General features: G+C 41.7%; 1 protein-coding gene and 1 non-coding gene across 2 annotated transcripts in view; both read left to right on the top strand.

Moving 5' to 3' along the window:
- Window positions 1-26,249, top strand: part of ZNF606 (zinc finger protein 606) — a 58,089-nt gene that overhangs the window by 18,540 nt on the left and 13,300 nt on the right. The window contains 5 exon segments of the mRNA XM_068527259.1: window positions 9,674-10,111; window positions 18,745-18,978; window positions 22,295-22,403; window positions 23,136-23,192; window positions 23,795-23,883. Of these exon segments, the coding sequence (XP_068383360.1) occupies window positions 22,373-22,403; window positions 23,136-23,192; window positions 23,795-23,883 (177 nt within the window). The 5' untranslated portion in view covers window positions 9,674-10,111; window positions 18,745-18,978; window positions 22,295-22,372.
- On the top strand, window positions 14,614-14,686 carry TRNAG-CCC (transfer RNA glycine (anticodon CCC)). The gene has a single exon. It is a non-coding gene; the product is annotated as a tRNA-Gly (tRNA).

Genomic DNA, 26,249 nt, shown 5'->3' with positions numbered 1-26,249 from the left:
TAAATTTTATTTCATCACTGTGAACTTGCTAAAATCATTTACATGTTCTAGAAATTTGTTAGTTTCCTTGGATTTCTTACACAATCATGTCATATACAAAAAAAAAAAAAAAATTGCTTTACTTCTTCCTTTCCAGCCTTTATGTTTTCCTTATTTAATGTTAACTATACTGACTAGGATCTCTGGTACTTAACAGTGAGACATGCTGTCCTTAAGAGTACAGTCCAGTAAAGTTTTAGAACTGTATATTTATGTAACCCATACTCTAATCCACACATAGAATATTTTCATCTCCCCATATATTTCCTTTATGTCCCTCTCCAGTTAGTACCCCCAGAGGTGACAACCATTGTTATATGATATCTGTTACTTTAGATTATCCAGTACAATCTTGAATAAAAGTGAGAATGGACATACTTGCCTTGTTCATGATACCAAGAAATAGCATTCCGTATTTCACCATTAAATGTGATCTGATGCCCTTTATCTGATTGAGGGCAGTCTGATTGAGGGCACTCTATTCCTGGTTTGCTGAGTTTTTATCATGAATGGGCATTATATTTTATCAAATACTCTACATGCATGTATTGTCATGGTTGTATTTTTTTTACCTTTGTTCTGTTGGTTTCCCCACTTGACTATTTTGTTCCTTTTTCTTGGTTTAATTTGCTTTCCTTTTCCCTGGTTTTTTGAGATAGAAGCTTAGGTCATTAATTTTTTTTTAAGATGTATTTATTATCTATTTATCTATTTTATCTATTTTTGGCTGCATCGGGTCTTAGTTGTGGCACGTGGGATCTATGTTGAGGCATGCGGGATCTTTCCTTGTGGCCCGGGCTCTTCGTTGTGGTACTCGGGCTTCTCTCTAGTTGTGGTGTGAGGGTTTTCTCTTCTCTAGTTGTGGCGCACATGTTCCAGGGCTCTGTAGTTGGTGGCATGTGGGCTCTAGTTGAGGCGCGTGAGTTCAGTAGTTGTGGCATGTGGGCTTAGCAGCCTTGTGGCATGTGGGATCTTAGTTCCCTGAACAGGGATCGAACCCGTGTCCCCTGTATTGCAAGGCAGATTCTTTACCACTGGACCAGGAAGTCCCTGGGTCATTAATTTTAATCCTTCCTTTCTGATGCTTGCATTTATAGCTACACATTTTCCTTTAAGTCGATTTTAACTGCATCCTGCACATTTTCATATGTTATATTTTCATTGGCGGTCAGTTCTTTGAATATATGAAACTGATTTCTTCTTTGATCTGGAAAATACACTGTTTAATTTCTAAATATGAGGAGATTTTTATTATTGATGGCCAGATTAATTCCATTGTGGTCAAATAACATATTCTGTATGTATCCAGTCCTTTTAAATTTATTGAGAAATGTCTGTATGAGACAGCATATGATCTATTTTAGTGAATGTGTATTCTTTTTTTTTTTTTTTTTGGCTGTGTTGGGTCTTCGTCTCTGTGCGAGGGCCTTCTCCAGTTGTGGCAAGCAGGGGCCACTCTTCATCGCGATGCGCGGGCCTCTCACTATCGCGGCCTCTCTTGTTGCGGAGCACAAGCTCCAGACGCGCAGGCTCAGTAGTTGTGGCTCACGGGCCCAGTTGCTCCGCGGCATGTGGGATCTTCCCAGACCAGGGCTCGAACCCGTGTCCCCTGCATTGGCAGGCAGATTCTCAACCACTGCGCCACCAGGGAAGCCCGTGAATGTGTATTCTGCTCTTGTTAGGCACAGTGCTTGATAAATGTCAATTAAGTTGAGCTGCTTTGTTGTGTTGCACAATTTATTCTCATGGATTTTCTTGTTTGCTTGTTCCATCAGCTACTGACAGAAGAGTGTTAAAATCTCCAACCATTACTGGATTTCTTTATATTTTTTTAATCAATTCTTTTTTCTTTTTCTAGTTTTATTGAGATATAATTGACATGTAAAATTGTATTACATTAAGCTGTACAACATTATGATTTGATCCATGTATGTATTTTGAAATATTTACCACAATAAGTTTAGATAAAATCTATCACTACATAGCTATAATTTTTTATTTCTTGTGATGAAAACTTAAAAAAAGTTTTTATGAAGCTAGCATAACTTTATTTTTTTATTGAAGTATAGTTGACTTACAATGTTATATTAGTTTCAGGTGTACAACATAGTGATTCAGTATTATAGATTATATTCCATTTAAAGTTATTACAAAACAATGACTGTATTTCCCTGTGCTGTGCAATATATCCTGTTGCTTATCTATTTTATACATAGTAGTTTGTATCTCTGAATATTTTTTACCAATTTTTGCTTCATGTATTTTGAAGCTATGTTACTGGGCTTAATGACATGGCAGATTGTTTGGTCTTCCTATTGAACATACACTTTTTTTTTTTTTTTTTTTTAATGATCCTTTTAATGTGTTGTTGGATTCTGTTTGCTAGTATTTTGTTGAGGATTTTTGCATCTATATTCATCAGTGATATTGGTCTATAATTTTCTTTTTTTGTAGTGTCTTTGTCTGGTTTTGGTATCAGGGTGATGGTGGCCTCATAGAATGAGTTTGGGAGTGTTCCTTCCTCTGCAATTTTTTGGAAGAGTTTGAGAAGGATGGGTGTTAGCTCTTCTCTAAATGTTTGATAGAATTCACCTGTGAAGCCATCTGGTCCTGGACTTTTGTTTGTTGGAAGATTTTTAATCACAGTTTCAATTTCATTACTTGTGATTGGTCTGTTCATATTTTCTATTTCTTCCTGATTCAGTCTTGGAAGGTTATACCTTTCTAAGAATTTGTCCATTTCTTCCAGGTTGTCCATTTTATTGGCATAAAGTTGCTTGTAGTAGTCTCTTAGGATGCTTTGTATTTCTGCGGTGTCTGTTGTAACTTCTCCTTTTTCATTTCTGATTTTATTGATTTGAGTCCTCTCCCTCTTTTTCTTGATGAGTCTGGCTAATGGCTTATCAATTTTGTTTATCTTCTCAAAGAACCAACTTTTAGTTTTATTGATCTTTGCTATTGTTTTCTTTGTTTCTATTTCATTTATTTCTGCTCTGATCTTTATGATTTCTTTCCTTCTGCTAACTTTGGGTTTTGTTTGTTCTTCTTTCTCTAGTTTCTTTAGGTGTAAGGTTAGATTGTTTACTTGAGATTTTTCTTGTTTCTTGAGGTAGGCTTGTATAAACTTCCCTCTTAGAACCGCTTTTGCTGCATCCCATAGGTTTTGGGTCGTCGTGTTTTCATTGTCATTTGTCTCTAGGTATTTTTTTATTTCCTCTTTGATTTCTTCAGTGATCTCTTGGTTATTTAGTAACGTATTGTTCAGCCTCCATGTGTTTGTCTTTTTTACCGTTTTTTCCCTGTAATTCATTTCTAATCTCATAGCGTTGTGGTCAGAAAAGATGCTTGATATGATTTCAATTTTCTTAAATTTACTGAGGCTTGATTTGTGACCCAAGATGTGATCTATCCTGGAGAATGTTCCATGCGCACTTGAGAAGAACGTGTAATCTGCTGTTTTTGGATGGAATGTCCTATATATATCAATTAAATCTATCTGGTCTATTGTGTCATTTAAAGCTTCTGTTTCCTTATTTATTTTCATTTTGGATGATCTGTCCATTGGTGTAAGTGAAGTGTTAAAGTCCCCCACTATTATTGTGTTACTGTCGATTTCCTCTTTTATAGCTGTTAGCAGTTGCCTTATGTATTGAGGTGCTCCTATGTTGGGTGCATATATATTTATAATTGTTATATCTTCTTCTTGGATTGATCCCTGGATCATTATGTAGTGTCCTTCCTTGTCTCTTGTAACATTCCTTATTTTAAAGTCTATTTTATCTGATATGAGTATAGCTACTCCAGCTTTGATTTCCATTTGCATGGAATATCTTTTTCCATCCCCTCACTTTCAGTCTGTATGTGTCCCTAGGTCTAAAGTGGGTCTCTTGTAGACAGCATATATATGGGTCTTGTTTTTGTATCCATTCAGCCAGTCTATGTCTTTTGGTTGGGGCATTTAATCCATTCACGTTTAAGGTAATTATCGATATGTTCCTATGACCATTTTCTTAATTGTTTTGGGTTTGTTTTTGTAGGTCCTTTTCTTCTCTTGTGTTTCCCACTTAGAGAAGTTCCTTTAGCATTTGTTGTAGAGCTGGTTTGGTGGTGCTGAATTCTCTTAGCTTTTGCTTGTCTGTAAAGCTTTTGATTTCTCCATCAAATCTAAATGAGATCCTTGCCGGGTAGAGTAATCTTGGTTGTAGGTTCTTCCCTTTCATCACTTTAAGTATATCATGCCACTCCCTTCTGGCTTGCAGAGTTTCTGCTGAGAAATCAGCTGTTAACCTTATGGGAGTTCCCTTGTATGTTATTTGTCGTTTTTCCCTTGCTGCTTTCAATAATTTTTCTTTGTCTTTAATTTTTGCCACTTTGATTACTATGTGTCTCGGCATGTTTCTCCTTGGGTTTATTCTGTATGGGACTCTCTGCGCTTCCTGGACTTGGGTGGCTATTTCCTTTCCCATGTTAGGGAAGTTTTCGACTATAATCTCTTCAAATATTTTCTCTGGTCCTTTCTCTCTCTCTTCTCCTTCTGGGACCCCTATAATGCGAATGTTGTTGCGTTTAATGTTGTCCCAGAGGTCTCTTAGGCTGTCTTCATTTCTTTTCATTCTTTTTTCTTTAGTCTGTTCTGCAGCAGTGAATTCCACCATTCTGTCTTCCAGGTCACTTATCCGTTCTTCTGCCTCAGTTATTCTGCTATTGATTCCTTCTAGTGTATTTTTCATTTCAGTTATTGTATTGGTCATCTCTGTTTGTTTGTTCTTTAATTCTTCTAGGTCTTTGTTAATCATTTCTTGCATCTTCTCAATCTTTGCCTCCATTCTTATTCCGGGGTCCTGGATCATCTTCACTATCATTATTCTGAATTCTTTTTCTGGAAGGTTGCCTATCTCCACTTCATTTAGTTGTTTTTCTGGGGTTTTTTCTTGTTCCTTCATCTGGTACATAGCCCTCTGCCTTTTCATCTTGTCTATCTTTCTGTAACTGTGGTTTTTGGTCCACAGGCTGCAGGATTGTAGTTTTTCTTGCTTCTGTTGTCTGCCCTCTGGTGGTTGAGGCTATCTAAGAGGCTTGATGGGAGGCTCTGGTGGTGGGTAGAGCTGACTCGAACATACACTTTAAAAAAAATTTTTTTAATTTAATTTACTTGGCTGCACCGGGTCTTAGTTGCCACACGCAGGATCTTCATTGCCACATGCGAAGATTGCATGTGGGATCTAGTTCCCTGACCAGGGATCGAACCCAGGCCCCCTGCATTGGGAGCACAGAGCCTTAGCCACTGGACCACTAGGGAAGTCCCACCTGTCTTTTTCTTTATTTTTACTTTCAACTCACCTGTTGAAATGTTAAAGTGAGTCTCTTGTAAACAGCATTTAATTGGGTTTTGTTTGTAATCCATTTTGGCAGTCTTATTTCTTAATTTGTTCAGTAAATTTGTATTTATTATATAATTACTGATATGTTTGGGTTTATGTCTGCCACGTTGTTATTCTGTTTGTCTCATCTGGTCTTTGTACCTTTGTTTTTCCATGTTGCCTTATTTTGGATTAATTGGGTATTTATTCCATTTCATCTCCTTTTATTTCTTCTTAGCTTTATGTCTTTGTAATATTGTATAATCTTATGTTTTATTTGCTCTAGGGTTAACAATACAAATTTTATCTTATAATAATCTACCTGGAATTAATATTATGCGACTTAATGTAAGAACTTATATATTAGTATAATTGCAGTTTTCCCTGTTGTCGTATATATCACTTTTACATATTATATAAGTCCATTATGCATTGTTGTTATTCTTGCATTATACGGTCACCAGCATTTTAAAGGAATTTAAAAGTAATTTTGTACAATATTTTTTTCCTAGTTAATTAGTTTTGGGGTTGCTCTTCATTCCTTTCTGCAGATCCAGGCTTCTATCTTTGATGGTTTCCTTTCAGGCTAAAAAACATGCTGTACCCGGAGGAGATTTCAGATGAGTCTGTCATCATTCTAAAGTCTTGGCTGCTTCTTCTGTCATTCCAGCCTGGATGAGGCTCCCACATGTGTCTCACTTCTCTCTGGGAGGGAGGTGCAGTTCATGAACTGTTTTTAAGGGAGCAGAGAGCATCTACAGGGAAAAAGTTAATGAGATTAGAACTGATGGTTCAGTTCCTGTGTCTCTGAGTTCGGTGCTTTAAAGTTTAAACCCACACTGCCTGTGACCTTTCACTTTTTTGATTCTGTTTTGGTTAAGTGTTTAATACGAGCTCAACAAAAAAGTTACATTAAAAAAATGGAAATTAAGTGGGGAGGGGGTAAAATGGAAATCTGGTTTTCATGTATATCTTTCCCCCAGAGACTGTCATTTAGAATGACTTTACTAGCTGTATTTAGCATACATTGAAGTATGTAATGACATGATAAAATATATGATGTCAAACGTCAGAATCATAAGATTTTCTCTGCAGGTTGTTGCCCTTGAACAGTAAACATCTATTAGGGTAAGGACTACATTATCACCATATCTGGCTTCTTTATTCTCAGTTCAGATTACTTAACTCAGTAAATATTTGTTATATATCAGGTTACATATCTAACAGATGTAACATGCCAGATTTCAGTGCTTTGCAAATACCACCATCCAAGTTACTTCTGTTATTATGATCTTTCTTGTACTGATTTGGTTCTAGCTTTCTTACTTAACATCATGTATCAGTAATTTCTCCCCAAGATCAGACTGCCGTTACCCTGGTTGAGATTGAGGCAGACATTTACAATAATTGACACTTTGCTTATTTATACAGATGATGAGTCTCAGTCATTATTTGTTAATTTTACTAGATTAACTCTCAGAGGGTAACCTTATGCTAGAGTTCTGAGGTTGCTTTACTATCACCATAGAGTATTAGCAACAGAAATAACCTGTAGATAAAAAATTAACATCGATGATAATTGATTTAACAACCAGAAGAATAGTTTTTGAAAGATAATGATAAAATTTAAAAGCTAATGTTATAAATTTCAGACCTTAGGGATAGAACATTTGCCAGGAAATAAATGTACATACCTATACTCCTGCTGTTATGAAGGATAATGGTGGAAGGGGAGAGGCTTCTGGTTAGACATGTAATCTTCTAAAACCCAGATTATGCAGGCAGTTGATAGAAGCCAGTACTATTAAGGAATATTGGCTGAATGCAGTAGTGAAAAGACAGAGGGTCAAGGGTTAAAAGACAACATCAGCTCGTGGCTTTTCCTCCATTTTGTTAAACAATGTTCAGTTTCAGGTACCTGCTTTGTTATTGAGTTTCATCATCAGGATTATGTTAGTTACCTTTCAGTTTTATTGTTATATCATTTCTTATGACTGTAGAGCGATAGGGAATAAACTACTCTATGTAAAAACAACAACAAAACATGCTGTAGTATTTCTTGTGATATGCTCAGATGGTGAAAAATTCTCTCCACTTTGTGTGTGTGTGTGTATGCGCACGCGAGCCTAAAAATGTCTTTATTAAGCCTTCATTTTGGATTTTTTTCTTGGATATAAAATTTTAGGTTTTTTCTTTCAGCTTTAAAGATGTTTGTCTTTTGTTTCCTTGTTTCCATTGTTTCTTGTGGGAAGTCAGCTGTTTTTCTTCTTGTTGTTCCATGAATATAATCTGTTGTTTTCTTCTGATTACTTTTAAGATTTTTACTTTTTATTTGGTTTTCAACAGATTGTGATGTTTTAGGTGAGGTCTTCTTTGAAATGATTCTGTTTGGAGTTTGCTGAGCTTGTTGGATCTATAGGATGGTGCCTGTAATCAATCTAGGAAAACTCTCTCCCACTTCTCTTCAAATATGCCTTCTGCTGCTTTCTGTCTCTCTGCTGTAACATTACACGTTACACGTTAATCCTGTGTTAGATGCTCTGTTTTTACATTCTTTTCTCTTCCTTTGTATCATCATAAAGTTTCCACTTACCTGCCTTAGTTCACAATCCTTTCTTCTACTGTGTCCAGTCTGCCGTTAAGTGCATTCATGGTTTACGTCAGATATTATATTTTTATTTAGTTCTATAATTTTTTTGGTTCTTTTCTTCTTTTTTTTCCATGAAATTATTTATCATGTTTATAATAGTTATTTTAAAATCTTTTCCTGCTACTTCTAATGTTTGGGATATCTATTTTTGTTGAGTTTTTTTTCTTGATTATGTGTCACATTTTCCTGATTCTTACATTTCCTGATTCTAGTCATTTTTTTGTATACTGGACACTGTGGATGATACATTGTAGGGACTATAGATTGTTGTCTTCTACTAAAGAGTGTGAATTTTGTTTTGGTAGGTGGTTAAATAATTACAAATCACCCTAATCCTGATGAGGCTTGGTTTAGGATTGATTAAGGTAGAGTTACTTTGATTTTGCTTAATCCTTGGAGGTAGCCCTTATTCTTGGGCATGGTCTTTCCTTCTGGGATGTAGCTTTCTGGGGTTTCAGCTGAATGCCTTGGGTGCTTACTGAAGTTCTTTTGCCCAAGCTGGGTCAGAACTCTAATGCCTCCCAACACTGTGTAACTCCTGAAACCTCTGCTCAGAACCCTAGCAGCTGTTCTTTGCCAGGTCTTTGAGAGCCTTTTCCGATACATTTGCAGTTAGGGTCCAGCTAAGGACTCATGGAGAAACCCACTGCAGGTTTCTGGGTCCCCTCCTTTGCTCTGCTTGACTCTGCAAAGCCCTCCTCACAGTCAGTTCCATATCCTCCTCCCTATGGACAGGAATGTAGGGCCTCCCCACCTGGCAGGAGCACAATTGTGTACACTCTGTCCACCTCACAGACATGTCCCAGGCACCCACAGAGCTACCAGTGCTGTGCTGGTGTCTGGGGAAGAGCAGACAATAAAGGACCAAAAGAACAAGGTGATGTTAAATAGCGCTAACCAGTGCTGAGCAGCAGATAAAACAGGACAGTGAGCTGGAAAATGAGGAGGAACCCGTATAGGAGGGGAGGTCAGAGAGGGTCTCTTAGAGGAGGTGACCTGGGAGTTGTGACCTGAATGATGAGAAGAAAGGGAAGGGTTGCTGTCACCTGAGACCTTGGGGATCAAAGGCAGGTCCTCAGACAGGAACTGTGTGTTAATGGGGGAAATGGTCACTTACAGGGAGAACTAAAGAAACCCAGCAGAAAAAGGAACAAGGAGAGCTGTGGTAGTTTGACCCTGATTCTGAGTGCTCGGGAGGACTGGGTCTAAAGAGGTATTCTCTTGACATTGTGAAACTTGTTTGTTAGGAAGGTTAATATGATGTCAGTTACAGGAGGAATGGACCTAACTAGGGAGATGGATCAGAATTTGGAGATATCTAAGCATTAAAGAGGGGTGGCTGTTCAGAATATTTTATGTTTGGGATGTCTGCTTATTCCATGATGTTTCCCCTAATGTGTCTTCTCCCCCTGTTTTGCTGATGACTTTTTTAGCTGATCAGTCTTCCTGTGGATTCCTCTTGTTCTGTGTGTACATTTTGTGGGTTCTCTTCTCAAAGTTCCATCTGTTCCCTTAGTTGATATTTAAAAACATCTACTTGTATTGTGCACATCTTGTTGCTTTTATCTCATCATTCTCACTCTAGGAGTTTTTTCCCAAGCACCTGTTTTTCATTTCCTTCCAGCATGGAAGAACAGACCTAAAAGCCAAGAGTCACCATCAACAGAGGCCATTTCTGGTGACGGATTACCCAGCAGCATGAACCTGGAAAGATACACAATGGGTGATTCCTGGCGTTCTACCGTAGCAGATGACTGGAAATCTGAGAATGAATCAGAAAAGCAGAAGATGTACAGTGTTAGTGTGGGGCCAGTGGAATATGAACAAGGGCAACTAGTGACCCCGGATGGGGATTGGGAAAATGCTGAAGTTGTGGGGAAATGCAGCTTCAATTCCGACTTTGTTTCTTCACAGAGATTTCTTATCAAAGAACATTTTCATCAAACTGACTCAGGAGTTCACAGTTTACAGTATAATTTTGTTTTACAGAATCATCAGGAAATCTTGGTAGAAAAGAAACCTTGTAAAGGCAATCCATGTGGAAAAGTCCTGGAAAAATTGTGTAAGTTGAATGAGCATGGTAAATATACCAACCAGAGCATATACTTTTCTACACATGAGATAATTAATACTGGAGAAAAATGTTACGGATATAAGGAAAGTGGGGATTTCTTTACCCATAGGTCACACCTCTCTCAGTTCATGAGAACTCATAGTAAGGAGAAATCCTATGAATGTAATGAATGTTGGAAAGCCTTTAAGAAGCTTTCATCTCTTTCTCATCATCTAAGAAATCTCAGTAGAGAAAAAGCCTATGAATGTAATGAATGTGGGAAATCTTTCTGGCAGAGTGTTCACCTCATTTTGCACCAGAGAATTCACACTGGTGAGAAACCTTATAAATGTAATAAATGTGGAAAATCTTCTAGCCAAAATTCTCACCTTAATGTACATCAGAGAACTCATACTAGAGAGAATCCCTATAAATGTGATGAATGTAGAAAATCCTTCAGTGGACGGTGTAATCTTAATGTGCACAAGAGAACACATACTGGAGAGAAACCCTACAAATGTAATGAATGTGGGAAAACTTACAGTTTTCATTTATCCTTCACTAAACATAAGAGAACACACACTGGAGAGAAACCGTATGAATGTCATCAGTGTGGGAAAGCTTTCAATCAAGGTTCTAACTTTATTGGGCACCAAAGAACTCATACCAGGGGGAGGAAATTACACATTGCACTTTAATTCACAAAAGCTATACAAGTATATGTAGATTTTGTCTTTTTTAACCATTTCCAGAGAAGGGCTGAGACTGGGTGGTATTTGATACCTGGGTAAATTGCCAATGAAAAATAATTAGTGAAATCAAAACTCCCGTCAATAATACTAGTTAATACAATCAACCAGTGTGGGAAAGGCCGTTGCTGAGAAGTCAGAATAGGTTGATGATATTTGACTCAAAGACTGAATGTACTATTTCAAAGAGCCAGAGTGCTATTATTTACTTCTTTGTTCTCCAATGCTAGAAAGTTAGGGTACTTCTAATTTGTTTCAGGAAGTCACCATAAACTGTTATTATGAACACTGTGTAGAAATATGGAAAGCACCTGTAATGTGTACTGAGAAGTGCAGAATTGTTGTGGCTGTGTTGTCCTATGTGTGCATCTGGACAAGGGCTTAGAAGAAAACAGAAATGAACATAGCTAATTTAATAAGAGTCTGGGAATACTGTGCCTTTTTATGTTTCTCTAAAAATTGGTACAGTTTTACAACAAATAAAAATACAAGGAGGAGAAAGAAGCTCAAATGTCAGTCTGAATCATTAGAAATGGGTGCACTAAAGTAGCAAAAACAAGAAGAAATGGAAATAAATTTAGTGCTAAACACAAGAAATTAGAAAAAAAATATTTCTAATCAAGGCAGAAACAAGGATGTAATAGTGATAAAAGGAGAAAATACATGGTAAAAGATGATTCTGAGAAAAACAAACTATAAATTCCAAACTAACACGGTCAAGAAAAATAACACACAGATTTGCACCATTGGGAATGAAAAGGGAAATAAACATAGAGAAAATTATATCATAAGATTTGTACATTTTTGTGTTAACACACCTGATAAACTTAGATGAAAAAGACAGTTTTCTAGGAAAACATAATATTGACTGAAGAAGACACAGAAAACCTAATACACTAAACATTTCAGAATAAATTGAAAAAGTTCTCAGGGAATTACTCCACAAAATTTCAAGCCCAAGCTATTTTACCACTGAATTATTTCCACCTTCAAGAAATAGAAAACTCTTTGATATACAACTATTCCAGAACATATAGAAAGTTGAATGCTACCTCTTTTGTGATACCAGTCTGTCAAAGCTCAAAGAAAGAAAAAGGCCAATATCTCTCAGGAATATTAATGCAAAAGTTCCAGATCAGACATTACAGTGAGTATACCTGGATTTAAGAACAATCACTGCAGTAAACGGGTACCTTGCATTAGGAAATATACAACTACCATGCTCCATTTTAATAAAGCAGTGGAGAAAAACAAGTCATCTCAATGATTCATGAAAAAAGCTGATAAAATTTAATATTTATTATTTCAGGGGAAAAAAACCCTGGTAACAGAAAATGTATTTTTATAATACGATGATATCAGGCTTAATGGTGGCACTAGAGCTGAGGTTGGCAAACTAGGGCCACAGGCCAAATCTGGGCCATGTGTTTTTGTAAGTAAAGTTTTGTTGGAACATAGCATGTACCCACTCATTTCCATGTTGTCGGTAGCTGCTTTATGAGGTAGAGTAGCTGTGAAAGAGGTCGCATGGCCTGAAAAGCCAAAATGCCAGAAAAGCTTTGCCAATCCCTGACCTAGAGCCGTTCCTTTTCCATTCAGGAAGGACCAAGGCAAGGTTGCTCACCAGTCCTTATGTATGAGCAGGCAGTTCACAAAAGGAGCACATATGGACAATAAATACATGGAAAAGTGTATGAGCTCATCAATAATCAAAGAGATATAAATAAAAATGATAAAAGTATATACTTGGGAACCTGTTATGAGGTAGGCAGTATCCCAAGCATTCAGTCTAAGTAACCTCATTTAATACAAAAATCCTAGTAAGGAAGTTCTGTTTAGACTGCAGAAAATTCAGTCCCAGGAGACTAACTGACAGGTAAAGACTGGCAAGGATTTTAAAAGACTGTGTTGGATGTAGGCAAAACTAGTAGGGAAATGGACCCTATTATTCAGCACCCATGGATGGTTATATGGGTGCACCCTCTTTATAGGGTGGTCAGGTTAGTAGTGTCCATATGTAAAGTATGCTCATGAGTTGATTCAGCAGTCTCACCCGCGGAAATAACTGCCCAGTTATGAACGCACACGGGCATAGGACCTTTGTTATAGCACGGTTTGTAACAGCAAACTAAGAAATGCTCACCAATAGGAGAATGTTTAAGTAACTATGGTGCAGAAATTAAATGGCATATTGTTGGGAGACAAAATTAGGTTCATAACAACCTGGATGATCCCAACTCTGTGAAACCATAAATCTCAGGGGAACTCTGTGGAAGAATGTCACCCACACGTTGACATTCATTATCTATGGGTGATGGGACTTTTAAGCAATGTTTGCTCTACCTTTTCCTAAGCGATTTTGTTTACAGTGAATGTGTACCATTTGATACACATGCAGCTTACTTATTCAGCACAGTTCCCAGAATAAGTAACTTCTCAGCCTGTGTCTGGTTTCTGCCTGCCTCTGAATGCTCCCACCATAGCACTGTCCCAGGTGTTCACCCTGCTTGGCTTGCACTGGCCCTGTTCTGGTTCCTGGAATCTTGTCAAGGTGCCTGCAAACGTTTTTCCCTCCATCTGGAACCACAGTCCACCCAGCATAACCTCTGGGAAGCTGAGACCCATCCTTCTGGTCTGGGCTTAAACATCACTTTAGAAAGGACATTCATGACCAACCAGACCTAGCTGATCCTTCATCACACCATTTATCAGAGTTTGCAAAGATTTGTTTACCTGTTTCTTCTTCAAACAGCAGGTAGAATTCCTGCTGAAACGTAACTCCTGTCATGCCAGCCTCTGTGGAGAAAGTTCCTGTGTCTTCCCATTTTATCCAGAATTTAAGATTCAGATCCTTAACAGCTTACTGGGGCCCTCACCTGTGATTCTCCCCCTGACTACATTTTAATCACAGAGGTAGCTTTAAAGAAAATGACAACATCGAACTTGTTTCCAATGAACACGTAGGAGTGCATGAACAACCATAGCTCCCAATGTAACAATGAGTAAAACAAAGTTCAAAAATTATACTCTCCTGTGGTACACTACCAAAGAGGGGTTGGGAGCAAGGAAGCCTTGATGCATTTCAAGGAGGTGACCCCTTCACAGGTGAGCACGCTGGGGACAAGCAACTGGTCTGGGTGCAGGTAGCCTCAAAATTGGCTAGAGCAACTCTGAACAAAGAAGGGGAGAGCAGCAGAACCTTGGACAACAGTGAGCGGGTGGAACAGTCCCAAACTTGGGGCAGGAAGAACTCCAAGTACAAAAGTAATTTTCTCATCCTGAGAATCCCCTTGGCCTAGAATTTTGCTGTGTACCCAGAACAGTGAAGTGCTCATATCTTAGATGCCCCATTGAATCATTTTTGACAAATGCATATCAAGACACAGAACATTTCCATTACCCTAGCAAGTTCTTTCATGTCCCTTGCCTCAACCTGATAAAAGGCATCTACAAAAACCTACAGGTAATATCACACTCAATAGAAAAAAACGGAATGCTTTACCCCTAAGATGAGAACAAGACAAGGATGTCTGATCTCACCACTTCTATTCAACATTGTAATGGAGGTTCTAGCTAAGGCAATGGGCAAGAAAATGGAATAAAAGGAATCCGTATTGGAATGGAAGAAGTAAAATCTGTTGTTATTTACAGATTAAATGATCTTCAATGTAAAAAATCTGATGGAATCAAAAAAAAAAAAAACTATTAGGACTAGCAAGTGAGTAGAGCAGGATTGCAGGATACAAGATCAATATTCAAAAATCCCTGGTGGTCCAGTGGTTAAGACTCTGCACTCCCAATGCAGGGGGCCCAGGTTCAATCCCTGGTCAGGGAAGTAGACCCCGCATGCTGCAACTAACATAGCCCACATGCCGCAACTAAAGATCTGGCACGTGGCAACGAAGATCCAGCATGCCACAACTAAGACCCAGTGCAGCCAAATAAATAAATATAAAAATAAATATTTTTTAAAAAAATTGCAGGGAGCTCCCTGGTGGTCTAGTGGTTAGGGTTCAGCACTGTCACTGCCATGGCCTGGGTTTTGCTATAAAAAGAGGAACATTTTCAGTGTTATTGGCCACAGTAACTTTTTCTTGTTGTTAATGATGTTCTTCTAGAGATTTTATGTGAGAATAATTTCCTTAGGTAAATATCCAATCATTTTGGAAAGATCTTTTTCCATTTTGTTTTTGTTGTTTTTTAAACAGTTGAAATAACAAAAATCCTAAGTACTCAAAAAAATTAATTGCAGGGAGTTCCCTTGTGGTCTGGTGGTTAGGATTTGGTGTTTTCACTGCCGTGGCCTGGGTTCAATCCCTGGTGGGGGAACTGGGATCCCGCAAGCTGTGCATGCAGTGGAAGCATGGAGTCCTATCTTTTACTTTGTTTATGGTGTCTTTTGAAGAAAAGAAGGATTTAAAAAAATGTCTTTTTTTTTTTCATTGTTTGTGTTTTATGTCTTCAGTTCAAAATCCCAACTACGTTTGGGTCTTAAAAATAGTATCTTGTATTTTCTCCTAAAAGACTTTCTAATCAGCTTACTGCAGTATAATTGACACATAATAAACTGCACATGGACCTCCCTGGTGGTGCAGTGGTTAAGAATCTACCTGCCAATTCAGGGGACACGGGCTCAATCCCTGGTCCTAGAAGATCCCACATGCTGCGGAGCAACTAAGCCCATGTGCCACAACTACTGAGCCTGTGCTCGAGAGCCTGTGAGCCACAACTACTAAGCTCATGCACTCCAGGGCGTGTGTGCCGCAAATACTGAGCCCGTGTGCCACAACTACTGAAGCCCTTGTGCCTAGAGCCTGTGCTTCGCAACAAGAGAAGCCACCACAGTGAGAAACCCGCACACCTCAATGAAGACTATCCCCCGCTCACCGCAACTAGAGAAAGCCAGAGCGCAGCAACGAAGACCCAACGCAGCCAAAAAAATAAATAAAAATAAACTGCACGTATTTTAAAGTGTACAATTTCATAAATTTTGACCTTTTTAAAAAATATTTATTTTATTTTTGGCTGCATCCTGTCTTAGTTGCGGCACGTGGGATCTTCACTGCGGCATGCAGGATCCTTTGTTGGGGCGCGCGGGCTTCTCTCTCTAGTTGAGGCGCACAGGCTTAGTTGCCCTGCAGCACGTGGGATCTTAGTTCCCTGACCAGGGGTCAATCCTGCGTCCCCTGCATTGGAAGGCGGATTCTTTACCACTGGACCACCGAGGAAGTCCACTTGACTTTTTTTTTCCCCTTGACCTTTTTTAAAAAAATTATTTTTTATTCTTTTGGCCACGCCATGCGGCTTGTGGGATCTTAGTTCCCCTATCAGGGATTGAACCCGTGCCCCCTGCAGTGGAAGCGCTGAGTCTTAACCACTGGACCTCCAGGGAAGTTCCAATTTTGACGTTTAAATCTGTAAAACCATCACCACAATCAAGAAAATGAATATGACCATCACCCCCGCACGTTTCTTCATGCCCCTTGAAGTCCCTCCTCCTACCTCTCCACACCCTTCCCCATTCCTCTGTTCCCAAATGACCACAGGTCTGCTTTCGGTTACTATAGATTAGCTTGAATTTTCTAGACTTGTATATAAATGGAATGATATGTTGCATACTCTTTTTTTTGGGAGGGGGAACTGGCTTCTTAGCATAATTATTTTGAGATCCATCCATGTTGTTGCATGTATCAATAGGTCATTCCATTTTACTGCTGACTAGTATTCCATTTTATGGATCTACCACAATTTGTTTATCCAGTCATTTGTTGGTGGACATTTGGGTTGTTTCCAGTTTGGGGCTATTACAAATAAAGCTGCTATGAACACTAGTATAGTGTACAAGTCTTTGTATGGACATATATTTCCTTTTGGATAAATAGGATTAAAATATCTGGATCATACAGTAGGTGTAAGTTCAGCATTTTAAGAAACTGTCACTTTGTTTTTCAAAGTGGTTATATCATTTTACATTCCCATCAGCAAAGTATGAGAGTTCCAGTTCCTCCACATCCCCATCAATATTTGGTATGGTCATTCTTTTTGATTTTTGCAACTCCAGTAGATGTGTATTGGATTCTCGTTGTGTGTTTTTTTTAAATAAATTTATTTATTTTATTTATTTATTTTTGGCTGTGTTGGGTCTTTGTTGCTGCACTTGGGCTTTCTCTAGTTTTGGTGAGCGGGGGCTACTCTTCATTGTGGTACATGGGCTTCTCATTGCAGTGGCTACTCTTGTTGCAGAGCATGGGCTCTAGGTGCGTGGGCTTCAGTAGTTGTGGCACGTGGGCTCAGTAGTTGTGGCTCGCGGGCTCTAGAGCGCAGGCTCAGTAGCTGTGGTGCATGGGCTTAGTTGCTCCGTGGCACGTAGGATTTTCCCAGACCAGGGATTGAACCTGTGTCCCCTGCATTCTTAACCACTGCGCCACCAGGGAAGCCACTCATTGTGGTTTTAATTTATATTTCTCTGATTACTATTGATGTTGAACATCTTTTCAAGTGCTTGTTTATCATTTGCCTATTTTCTTTCATGAAAATATTTTTACCCTTTTTTCAAAAATTGGGTTCTTATTGTTGATCCACTTTTATTTAATTTTTGTACACGGTGTGAGTTAAGGATCAAAGTTCTTTTTTTAAAAAAATATAAAGATAGATATTCTGTTGTTCCAGTACTACTTGTTGCAAAGGCTATCCTTTTCCCACTGTGTTGCCTTCTGTGCCTTTGTAAAAAATCAGTTATCCATAGATGTATGGGCTTATTTCTGAACTATATATTCTGTTTCATTGATGTATCTGTTTATACCAATACCATGCTGTTTCGATTATGTACTTTATAATAATTTTTGAGATCAGACAGTGCTAACTCTCCAATTTTCTTCATATCTGAGTTGTTTTTATTATTCTAGGTCTTTGCATTTTCATATGATTCCATGTCTACAAAAACTCCTGCTGGGATTTTGATTGGAAATGCATTGAATCTATAGATCAATTGAAGATAATTGACATCCTAACAATAGAGTCCTCTAACATATAAACAAGTATATTTCTCTGTTTAGGTCTTCTTTAATTTCTGTCAGCAATATTTTGTTTTCAATGTACGAATTCTTCACATCTTTTGTCACATTTATCCCTAAGTATTTCATATTTTTTGATGTTGTGGTAAATGGTATTTTTACTATTTTCAATTTCCAGTTGTTCATTACAAGCATATAAAAAGGCAATTGTTGGGACTTCCCTGGCTGTCAAGTGGTTAAGACTTTGCATTGCAGTGCAGGGGGGTGCAGGTTTGATCCCTGGTTATGGAGCTAAGATCCCACATGCCTCATGGCCAAAAAACCAAAACATAAAACAGAAGCAATATTGTAACTAATTCAATAAAGACTTTTAAAAAATGGTCCATGTCAAAAAAAAAAACTTTAAAAATAATGCCAAAAAAATAAATAAATAATGCAGTTTTTAAATAATGCATTAGGACTCCATGCTTCCACTGCAGGGGGCCGGGTTCGATTCCCTAGTTGGGGAACTAAGATCCCACATGCCACATGGAAAAAAAAAAAACAAACACTGAAAGGATAAATCTTTCAATGATAAATATATGGAGCAAAAAATGCAAGTTGCAGATGAAATCTTATGCATTTATATGAATGCAAAACATGCTTTGTATTGCTCTCGAATACGGGCATGTAAAGTTTCAGGAAATGTATGGAGTGATCCACATCTCATTCAGGATAATGGCTGCCTCTGGAGGAAGGGGGGTTTCTATTGGCGAGGGAAACACAGGTGTTTCAGCCTGTGGTTGATGTTCTTTTTTTTTTTTTTTGCTTAGGAGTGTGTTCACAGGGTTTCATTGAATCTCTTACGAGTTTACTATGTTTTACATATTTTTCTTAAAAGAAAAACGAGCAGACGTCTAACGTTAAATTCCAAGGATGTGAGAAATTGAATGCTGAATGGTGAACTGGTGGCAAAGAAAAGCTGTGGAACAGGGAGCTTCTGCATGGCCACCAGCAGTAGAGAAGCATCTTGACGTCCTTCTGGGGGGACTCAGAATCCCATAGTGTTGACCTTAGTGACTCTTGGACTCTTCGCTGGAGAAGATGAGTTAATCCTAGGATTTGAAAGCATAAGGTAACTTCAAGTCTAGCTGACTTGTGCTAGTTATTATACTATTGGTGACCCTACAACCCAGTTCATAAAATACCCTACTTGTTCCAAGTAATGTATCCTGGACTCCTCCTTCCTTTACCTTTAAAAAATTTTTAATTAATTAATTAATTAATTTTTATTTATTTATTTTTGGCTGCATTGGGTCTTCCTTGCTGCATGCGGGCTTCCTCTAGTTGTGGCCAGTGCGGGCTACTCTTCATTGTGGCGTGGAGACTTCTCATTGCGGTGGCTTCTCTTGTTGCAGAGCATGGGCTCTAGGTGCGCGGGCTTCAGTAGTTGTGGCTCACGGGCTCTAGAGCGCAGGCTCAGTAGTTGTGGCACACGGGCTTAGTTGCTCTGTAGCATGTGGGATCTTCCCAGACCAGGGCTCGAACCTGTGTCCCCTGCATTGGCAGGTGGATTCTTAACCACTGAGCCAGGGAAGCCCCTCCCTTTACCTTTCATTCTTATCTGGTTATGAGGAAATGGAACCAGCTGAAGCCCTTCACGTGGCATGGGGTGACCACATTTTGGGCACCTCTCAGAGGAAGGGCATGTCCACAGACAACCTAGATTCTCCTACTGCTCTTGTCTCTCCCCACTCAGAAACCTCAGTAACAGCCCAGACGTAGCCCAGACTTCCATAATGTGGCATCCAAGATGGCTGTTCGCCCCAGCATTGCCACCTCATGACACAGAGAGAACAAGGTACCATCCAACAAGCTGGGGTACCTGAAGTAGGAGAGGGCCTGGGTATGAGGGAAGCAGTATCATCACACACCTGAAACCCACTCCCCACCGGGCCTTGGTGAACAGCTCTGCATTGAGAGGCCTCCTCCATGCCCTTCCTTGTTCTGGGTATTACAGACCGGACTGCAGCCCATGATGCACAACCTTTAACCTACTGCCTGTTGGCGCTACCTTTAGAACACTAACATTTCCACAATCTGACCACGGATCACCACCCACGGTGATTACTGCATTGGTACAAAGGTCACTCTGGTCCTTCCCTCACCCTCTTTAAGTCTGCCCTCCACACAGAAGCCAGAGTGAGTGATCCTTTGAGGAGGCCAGAGCCCATGACTGCTCTGCTCAGAACCATGCCCTGGCTCACAGCCAGAGCCATTACGATGCCCGTAAGGCTCTCTGCAATTGGCCACTCTCTCTCTGACCACCATGCTGTTCCCCCAACTAAACAGTCGAAACTAGGGTGGAGAAATGAACAGGCATGGCGAATAAGGAGAAAGGAGGAAGGGGCTAGGGAGCTCTGGACAAGGGTCACCCCCAATACAGCTGGGAAGGAGGCCTCGGTCCAGCGGACTCAAATTCGTCTCGGTAACAAGGAGTAGGGCTTCGTATGTGAGCGGAAGCTCAAAATTAGGTTCCTTGTCCGAAAAGGGTATCATAACAACCACGTCCTTACAATCTTGTAACTACTGAATGAAAAGGAAAGTGCTCAGACTTCAACAAAGTTCCCACCGCTAAGTGCGGCTACCGCGAGCCGCCATTTTACGGACGGGCAAACTGAGGCTCACCGACCGGCGATTTACCGAGGCCCCCTAACGTCAGGCAGCAGTGGCTGGGGAGCGCGGTCCGTGGCTGGGAAAGCACGGCCCGCCTCGCCGAGGCCTCTGGCACAGCGGTCCGGGTAAATCCGTAGAAGGCGGAACTCGGAGGCCGAGCACCTCCAGGAACTTGCCAAGGGGGCGCTTCCGGTCCAACCGGAAGCGCTCCGCCTGGAACTACCACTCCCAGCAGTCCGCGCGGCGCGTCCCGGTCGACGCCGGGCCGGGGCCGGGGCCGGGGCCGGGGCCGGGGCCGGGGCCGGGGCCGGGGTGGGGGAGGCGGCCGCCATTGTCCGCTGCTGAGGTGAGGCGGTCGCCCAGTTGGTGGGGTTGCTACTGCTGCCGCTGCTGCTGCCGCTGCCGCTGCCGCCGGCCGGGAGGGTCGGGAGAACGGGTGGGGAGAGCCGACGCCTACACTCGCGGCGGGCGCGACGCCAGGGCGGGTCCCTCGGCCCGCCTCCGGCCTCGCGGCCGCGCTGGAGCAGCTGGGCGGGCCCGGGTGAGCCCTGCGCGTCGGGCCTTTGTCCCCCGGGCGGGAACCCCAGACGCACGGGCGAGCCGGTCCGAACGTCCCCGGCGAAGCAAACGCGAGCTTGTTAAGTCGCCCGCGAAGAGCGACGGTCACCGGCTCGCAGGGGTGCGAGGCCGGTGGCTGCGAACCAGGTGAGTCCGGCCGTTCCTGGGACGGGCTGTGAGCATCGCACCCGCGGCAGGGTTGCGGAGGAAATCCGGGGCGGGAGGCCAGGAAGCGGGAGGCGAGGACGCCTCCGAGGCGGTTCCGGGGAGTCCACCTTTCCTTCCCCTGCGGGCGTTTCTCGTACGAGCCCGTTCTCATCTGATGCGGAGGCAAGTCAAAAGGGGGTTGGGAACAGCCCAGGGCTCCTTTAAACGTACAGTGACCGGAGGACTTTGTCAAGTTGCAGGCAAGAGTGCAGAATACTCAGTGTGCCGACTTGGAGTTCGGGCGCAGATCCCGTGCTCCTGGTGCCCAGTGGGCGTCCCAGTGCTTTATGCACGCTCCCAGGAATCCGCAGAGCTCTGCCCGTGGGCGTCGGTGCCCTCAGAGGTCGCGGGACATGCATAAATGAGCCTAGAACTTACGGAGTTGGGGGGGGGGGTCTGGGCTCCAAACCCGGCTTTCTGTTGGCCTCTGCACCAGCAGAGACAGACAGACTTGGGCCTGGTAGGTCTTCCAGGTGGATTTTTTCTTTTTTTTAAGATAAAAGTTACGTAACATAAAATTAACCATTTAATCGTACAAGTCAGTGATTTTGTTGTGCTTTCAGAACGTTGTGCAGTCATCACCACTATATAATTCCAGAACATTTTCATAACCCCCCCAAGTAGAAAACCCCTGAACCCATTTAGTAGTCATTCCCCCGTTACTCCCTCCTCTCTGCTCTAGACAGCCATTTACGTGTGAAGGTTGTAGGTAGATTTTACAGTAATTTTCGTTAAATCAACAGAAAAGCTACCTTGTCATTGTCAGTAGCTGTCTCTTGAGAACTGTTGACAGATTTCTGCTCTCTTATTCTGGAACGTGCCCATTTTTCAGCTAATTCTTGTCACCTTTCATTTCTCTTAAGAAATTCTGTTATGTTTTTGACATGTAAGTTGTATTCTTACAATGCTCTGTAGGAGTCTTGCTGTTTCTGTGGATGTTTTCTCTTTATTCCCACTGGATCTTCTGTGAGAAAAGACCATTTTTTGTCTTTTTACACTTTTATCACTAGGTGGGTATTGCAGTTGCTTTCAGTAATCACCCAAATCCACTGCTCCTGGGCAAGTTCCTGGTGGATTAATCCTGCAGGATGGCAGCCATCAACCCGTGGGCTTCCTGGGGTGAGTACAAATCTTGTTTCTTCTGGGCCGCCCCAGCAATGATCTGCTGGAGAAGGGCTGAGGGCTTTTGGGATTGGGGGGGGGGGGTCTCTCTGTCTTGGTACAGAATTAGAACTGAGTGAGATTTCTTTTAAAAATTGGTTGTTTGTATTAAAGACAATGTAATTTTTGTGTATTTCATAGTCATCTCCTGAGAAGTCTCATTAGTTCTAAGAGATTTTCTAGTGATTTGTGTGACAGTCATACATACAACCAAAATTTCTCTACTAGTCCCGTATTTTTTACTATTATTATTGTTTCTCACTATATAGCACTGGTTTATAATATAAGAACAATGTTAAAATAGTGTCAGTGGTGTGTTTTATCTTTAAGCGAGCTTTCATGTATCTGTCATTAAAGACATCAAAGGAGTATCTTTCTACTAATATTTTTAAAAAATTAAGTAATGTTAAATTTTATCAAATATCTCTCTAGCCCATTTAAGGAGTTCTGTTCTTAATTGTTCTGTTGCTGTATCATATCAATAAAATTCCTGAAAGTGACCCACCTGTGCATTTCTGCTATAAATCTAGCTTATGTTGGGTTTGTTTCACACGTCCTTGGACTCTACTTATGGAATTTTGTTTTGCGCATTAGTGAGACAGTTCTCCTTTTCCATTTGTAGCCTTTAGTCACTAGGATTGGTGTCACAGTTCTTTCCTTTCCTTGTCCTAACCGGATCCTCTGATGCAGGTATCCTTACGGACCAGTCCTGGGGGATGGCTGCTGTTGACCCGTGGGCCTCCTGGGGTGAGTCAAGAACTTTTGTCCCCGGACTTCCCTGGTGGTCCAGCAGTTAATACTCCACGCTTCCATTGCTGGGGATGCGGGTTCCATCCCTGGTCAGGGAACTGTGATCCGACATGCCTCATGGTGTGGCAAAAAAACCCCAAAAAACAAAAAAAACAACTTGTGTCCCCATCAGGCACATTGGTTAACATGCTGTGGTCTCTCCCAGCAGTAACCTGCCATTGCCAGGGAATTAGAGCTGGGGAGGAGGGGGCTGGGGGCATGGGGTCTGGTCCAGCTCTGTCTCTGGGCAGAACACTCCACTGGGGGATACAGTGTGATGATATCTCCAGGACAGGATGCATGAGAATGAATGTGTGGCCACTGAGGGCTCAGGCCTAGAAAGTCTGTGAAGAGACACTGTGTCTAAGACAGTGCCTCAGAGCAAGGGGAGATGGTTCATGTGTTTAGGCACATTCTTTAACTTCTCGGCCCCACTGCTTTCATCTATAGCATGAGGAGGTAGGGTTTTTCCCTTGTCCAAAGGGGAAGGACAGGGTCAGGAGGTGGGACTCACTTCTGGCAGGGAGAACTGCCTCTGTGACTTCACTTTCCTCCCCCAGCTCTGTGTCCTCAGGACTCTACCTGGTGCGTGGAGAAGACCCCTGAGGAGAGGAGGAGGGCCCCCAGGCGTCTGACAGCCCAGGTCCAGGTGAGATGGGGCTTCTGCTTTTTCCTGGAGGGTTGCCCTGTTCCCTAAGGTGTTCAGGGTGTTCCCGGCCATCCCAGTCGATGTACTTCCTCAGTTTACCACAGTTAGGGTTTGGGTAGAGAAGGAATCAGCTAGAAGTTTATTGATTCCTGAGCACAGGTTGGGAGAATTCTGTTTTCCATGACTTGCAGCCTCACTGTCAACCAGCCTGTTCAGAGTCCCAAGCCCCAGCTGTGCTGTGGGCTCTTTGGTGGATAAGGGGCAACCCCCTTTTGGCTAGCAGCCCCCTCCTCTTTCCCTCCCACCTTCCCTCATGTATTCAGTGCCTGACTCAGATTGATGATGTCTGCTGAGCTCTGTGCTTACTGGGAGGAGAACAAGGTGAAGTGTTAGCCCCCATCCTGAGGAGCTCCCATGCCACTTTCCAGGGTGGTTCAGTCAACTACTGAGACCTCACCATCTGCCTAGTGCTGCACATGTGGTTCAGGACACAAGCCAGAGGTGCTTAGGGAGGCCCTGAGCCCTGGAAGAGCTGAGCACAACTGATGCCTTGGGAGAGTCTGCATAGAGGCCGTGGAGCACAGAGCACCTGGGGTCCTTTTGCTGTGGAGAGGAGGCTGCCTGGGAGATAGGGCACCCCTGAGCCAAGGGGTAAAGGGGACATGTCAGCCGGGTGGGCATAGCCTGGTGAGCAGGAATCTGGCCTCCTGTAGCACCATGGGGACACACTGCATGACCAGCATCTGGGTGAAGGCTGACCTTAATTAGATTTTAGGCCAAAGAGGCCAGGACAAACCCAGCCGCATCCTGAATGCCCGCCGCAGAGCTGGGTCTCCATCCTGGTGGTAATAAGAAGCCTCAGAAGTGTTGGGAGCAGGAGGAACCAGGGTCTAGAATGTGGCTGGAAAGTTGCCCCTAGCAGGGGAATGGAAAGAAGGGGGGCTGTGGGAAGCAGGCTGGCGTATCAGGCTTCAGTCTGACTGGCACCTGGAAGCAAGATCTGAGAGGTATAAGGGAGTTGAAGCAGGAGGACTTTGTGACTGTAAGGGCACAAGGGTGGCTTCCAAGAGAAATAGGGCAGCACAGTTCATGATGTTGGACAGGTGTCATCTCCCGCCTCCCCTCTTGCTCAACCCCCTTACTTGAGGCAGCCACTTAAAAAAATTTTTTTAATAAAAGCTTTATTAAAATATTCATGTACCGTAAAGTTCAACTTTTTAAAGTATGTAGTTCAGTGGGTTTTAGTATATTCACAGAACTCTGCAACCATCACCAGTATCTAATTCTAGAACATTTTCATCATTCCAAAAAGAAACCCTATACCCATTAGTAGTTACTCCCTGTTTCCCCCAACTCTCAGCTCCTGGCAACCACTGATCTACTTTCTCTGTATTTGCGCATTGTGGGCATTTCATATAAAGGGAATCATATAATACATGGCCTTTTGTGTCTGGCTTCTGTCACTTAGCATATTTTCAAGGGTCCTGTATGTCATATCGTTTATCAGTATTTTATTTCTTTTCATGACTCGGAAGTAGCCATTTTTAACTTACTGTTTCAGTTTCTTAGGGTTTTTTCTAAATGAGAGATTTTTATCCTAGTTCTTCAAATTTACATGTACTCTAATGATTCTCTGCTGTGAAAGACAAAAATAATTTCATTACTATATTTAGGTTTTTCATTTCTAAGTTAAAATAATGAATCAAGCAAATGTGAGATACTGTGATATAAAAACGTTAATAACATCTCTGCTTAGCTTTATGCCTCCCGCCAAGTTAAAAAAAAATTAACGAAACCTCCCACGGTTTCAAGGCTGACTGGTGAAGCACGTCGTGAGTATGCTGTCCCCACGTCACAGCACTGCCGTCTCAGGTCTGAGCCACGTAATGAGGGCATCACAGCTTGGGTGACTGGTGTTCGCTGCTCTTACAACGTGCGGTCATTTGCAGACAATCGATAGTGAAGCTAGACTAGGCTGAAAGATGGGCCCTGATCAGTTGCTTGGGAACAGAAGTTAGCTGTAGTGAAGTGCTGTGAAGAAGTTCTAATAACCACTGTGCTGCACTCTGCTGTCGATTTATGTGAGGGTTTCTGAGAGTTACTAGAGTTAATGCCGAGAAAATAAAATGGAGAATTAAAATAACACCACCCTCTAATGTCTGAAGAGTTGTGATTTGTGAGCATGTACTCCTGGCCCCTCCCCACACCCACTTTGGATCTTTCCCTGTGGGAAACTCAAGACTTGAATGTGTGAGTTTTGTATTAAGTGAGGTCTTGGGAACACAAACAAGAGCCCCTTATCCCTCTATTGTTCCCTCCAAATTAAGTATTTATTGAAATAAAGCATTCACCTGGTGAAAATATCA

This window comes from Eschrichtius robustus, chromosome 19, assembly GCF_028021215.1.
Source record: "Eschrichtius robustus isolate mEscRob2 chromosome 19, mEscRob2.pri, whole genome shotgun sequence".
Taxonomy (NCBI): Eukaryota; Metazoa; Chordata; class Mammalia; order Artiodactyla; family Eschrichtiidae; genus Eschrichtius; species Eschrichtius robustus.
The sequence above is the reverse complement of the archived record's forward strand: the minus strand, read 5'-3'. Positions and strand labels throughout refer to the sequence as shown.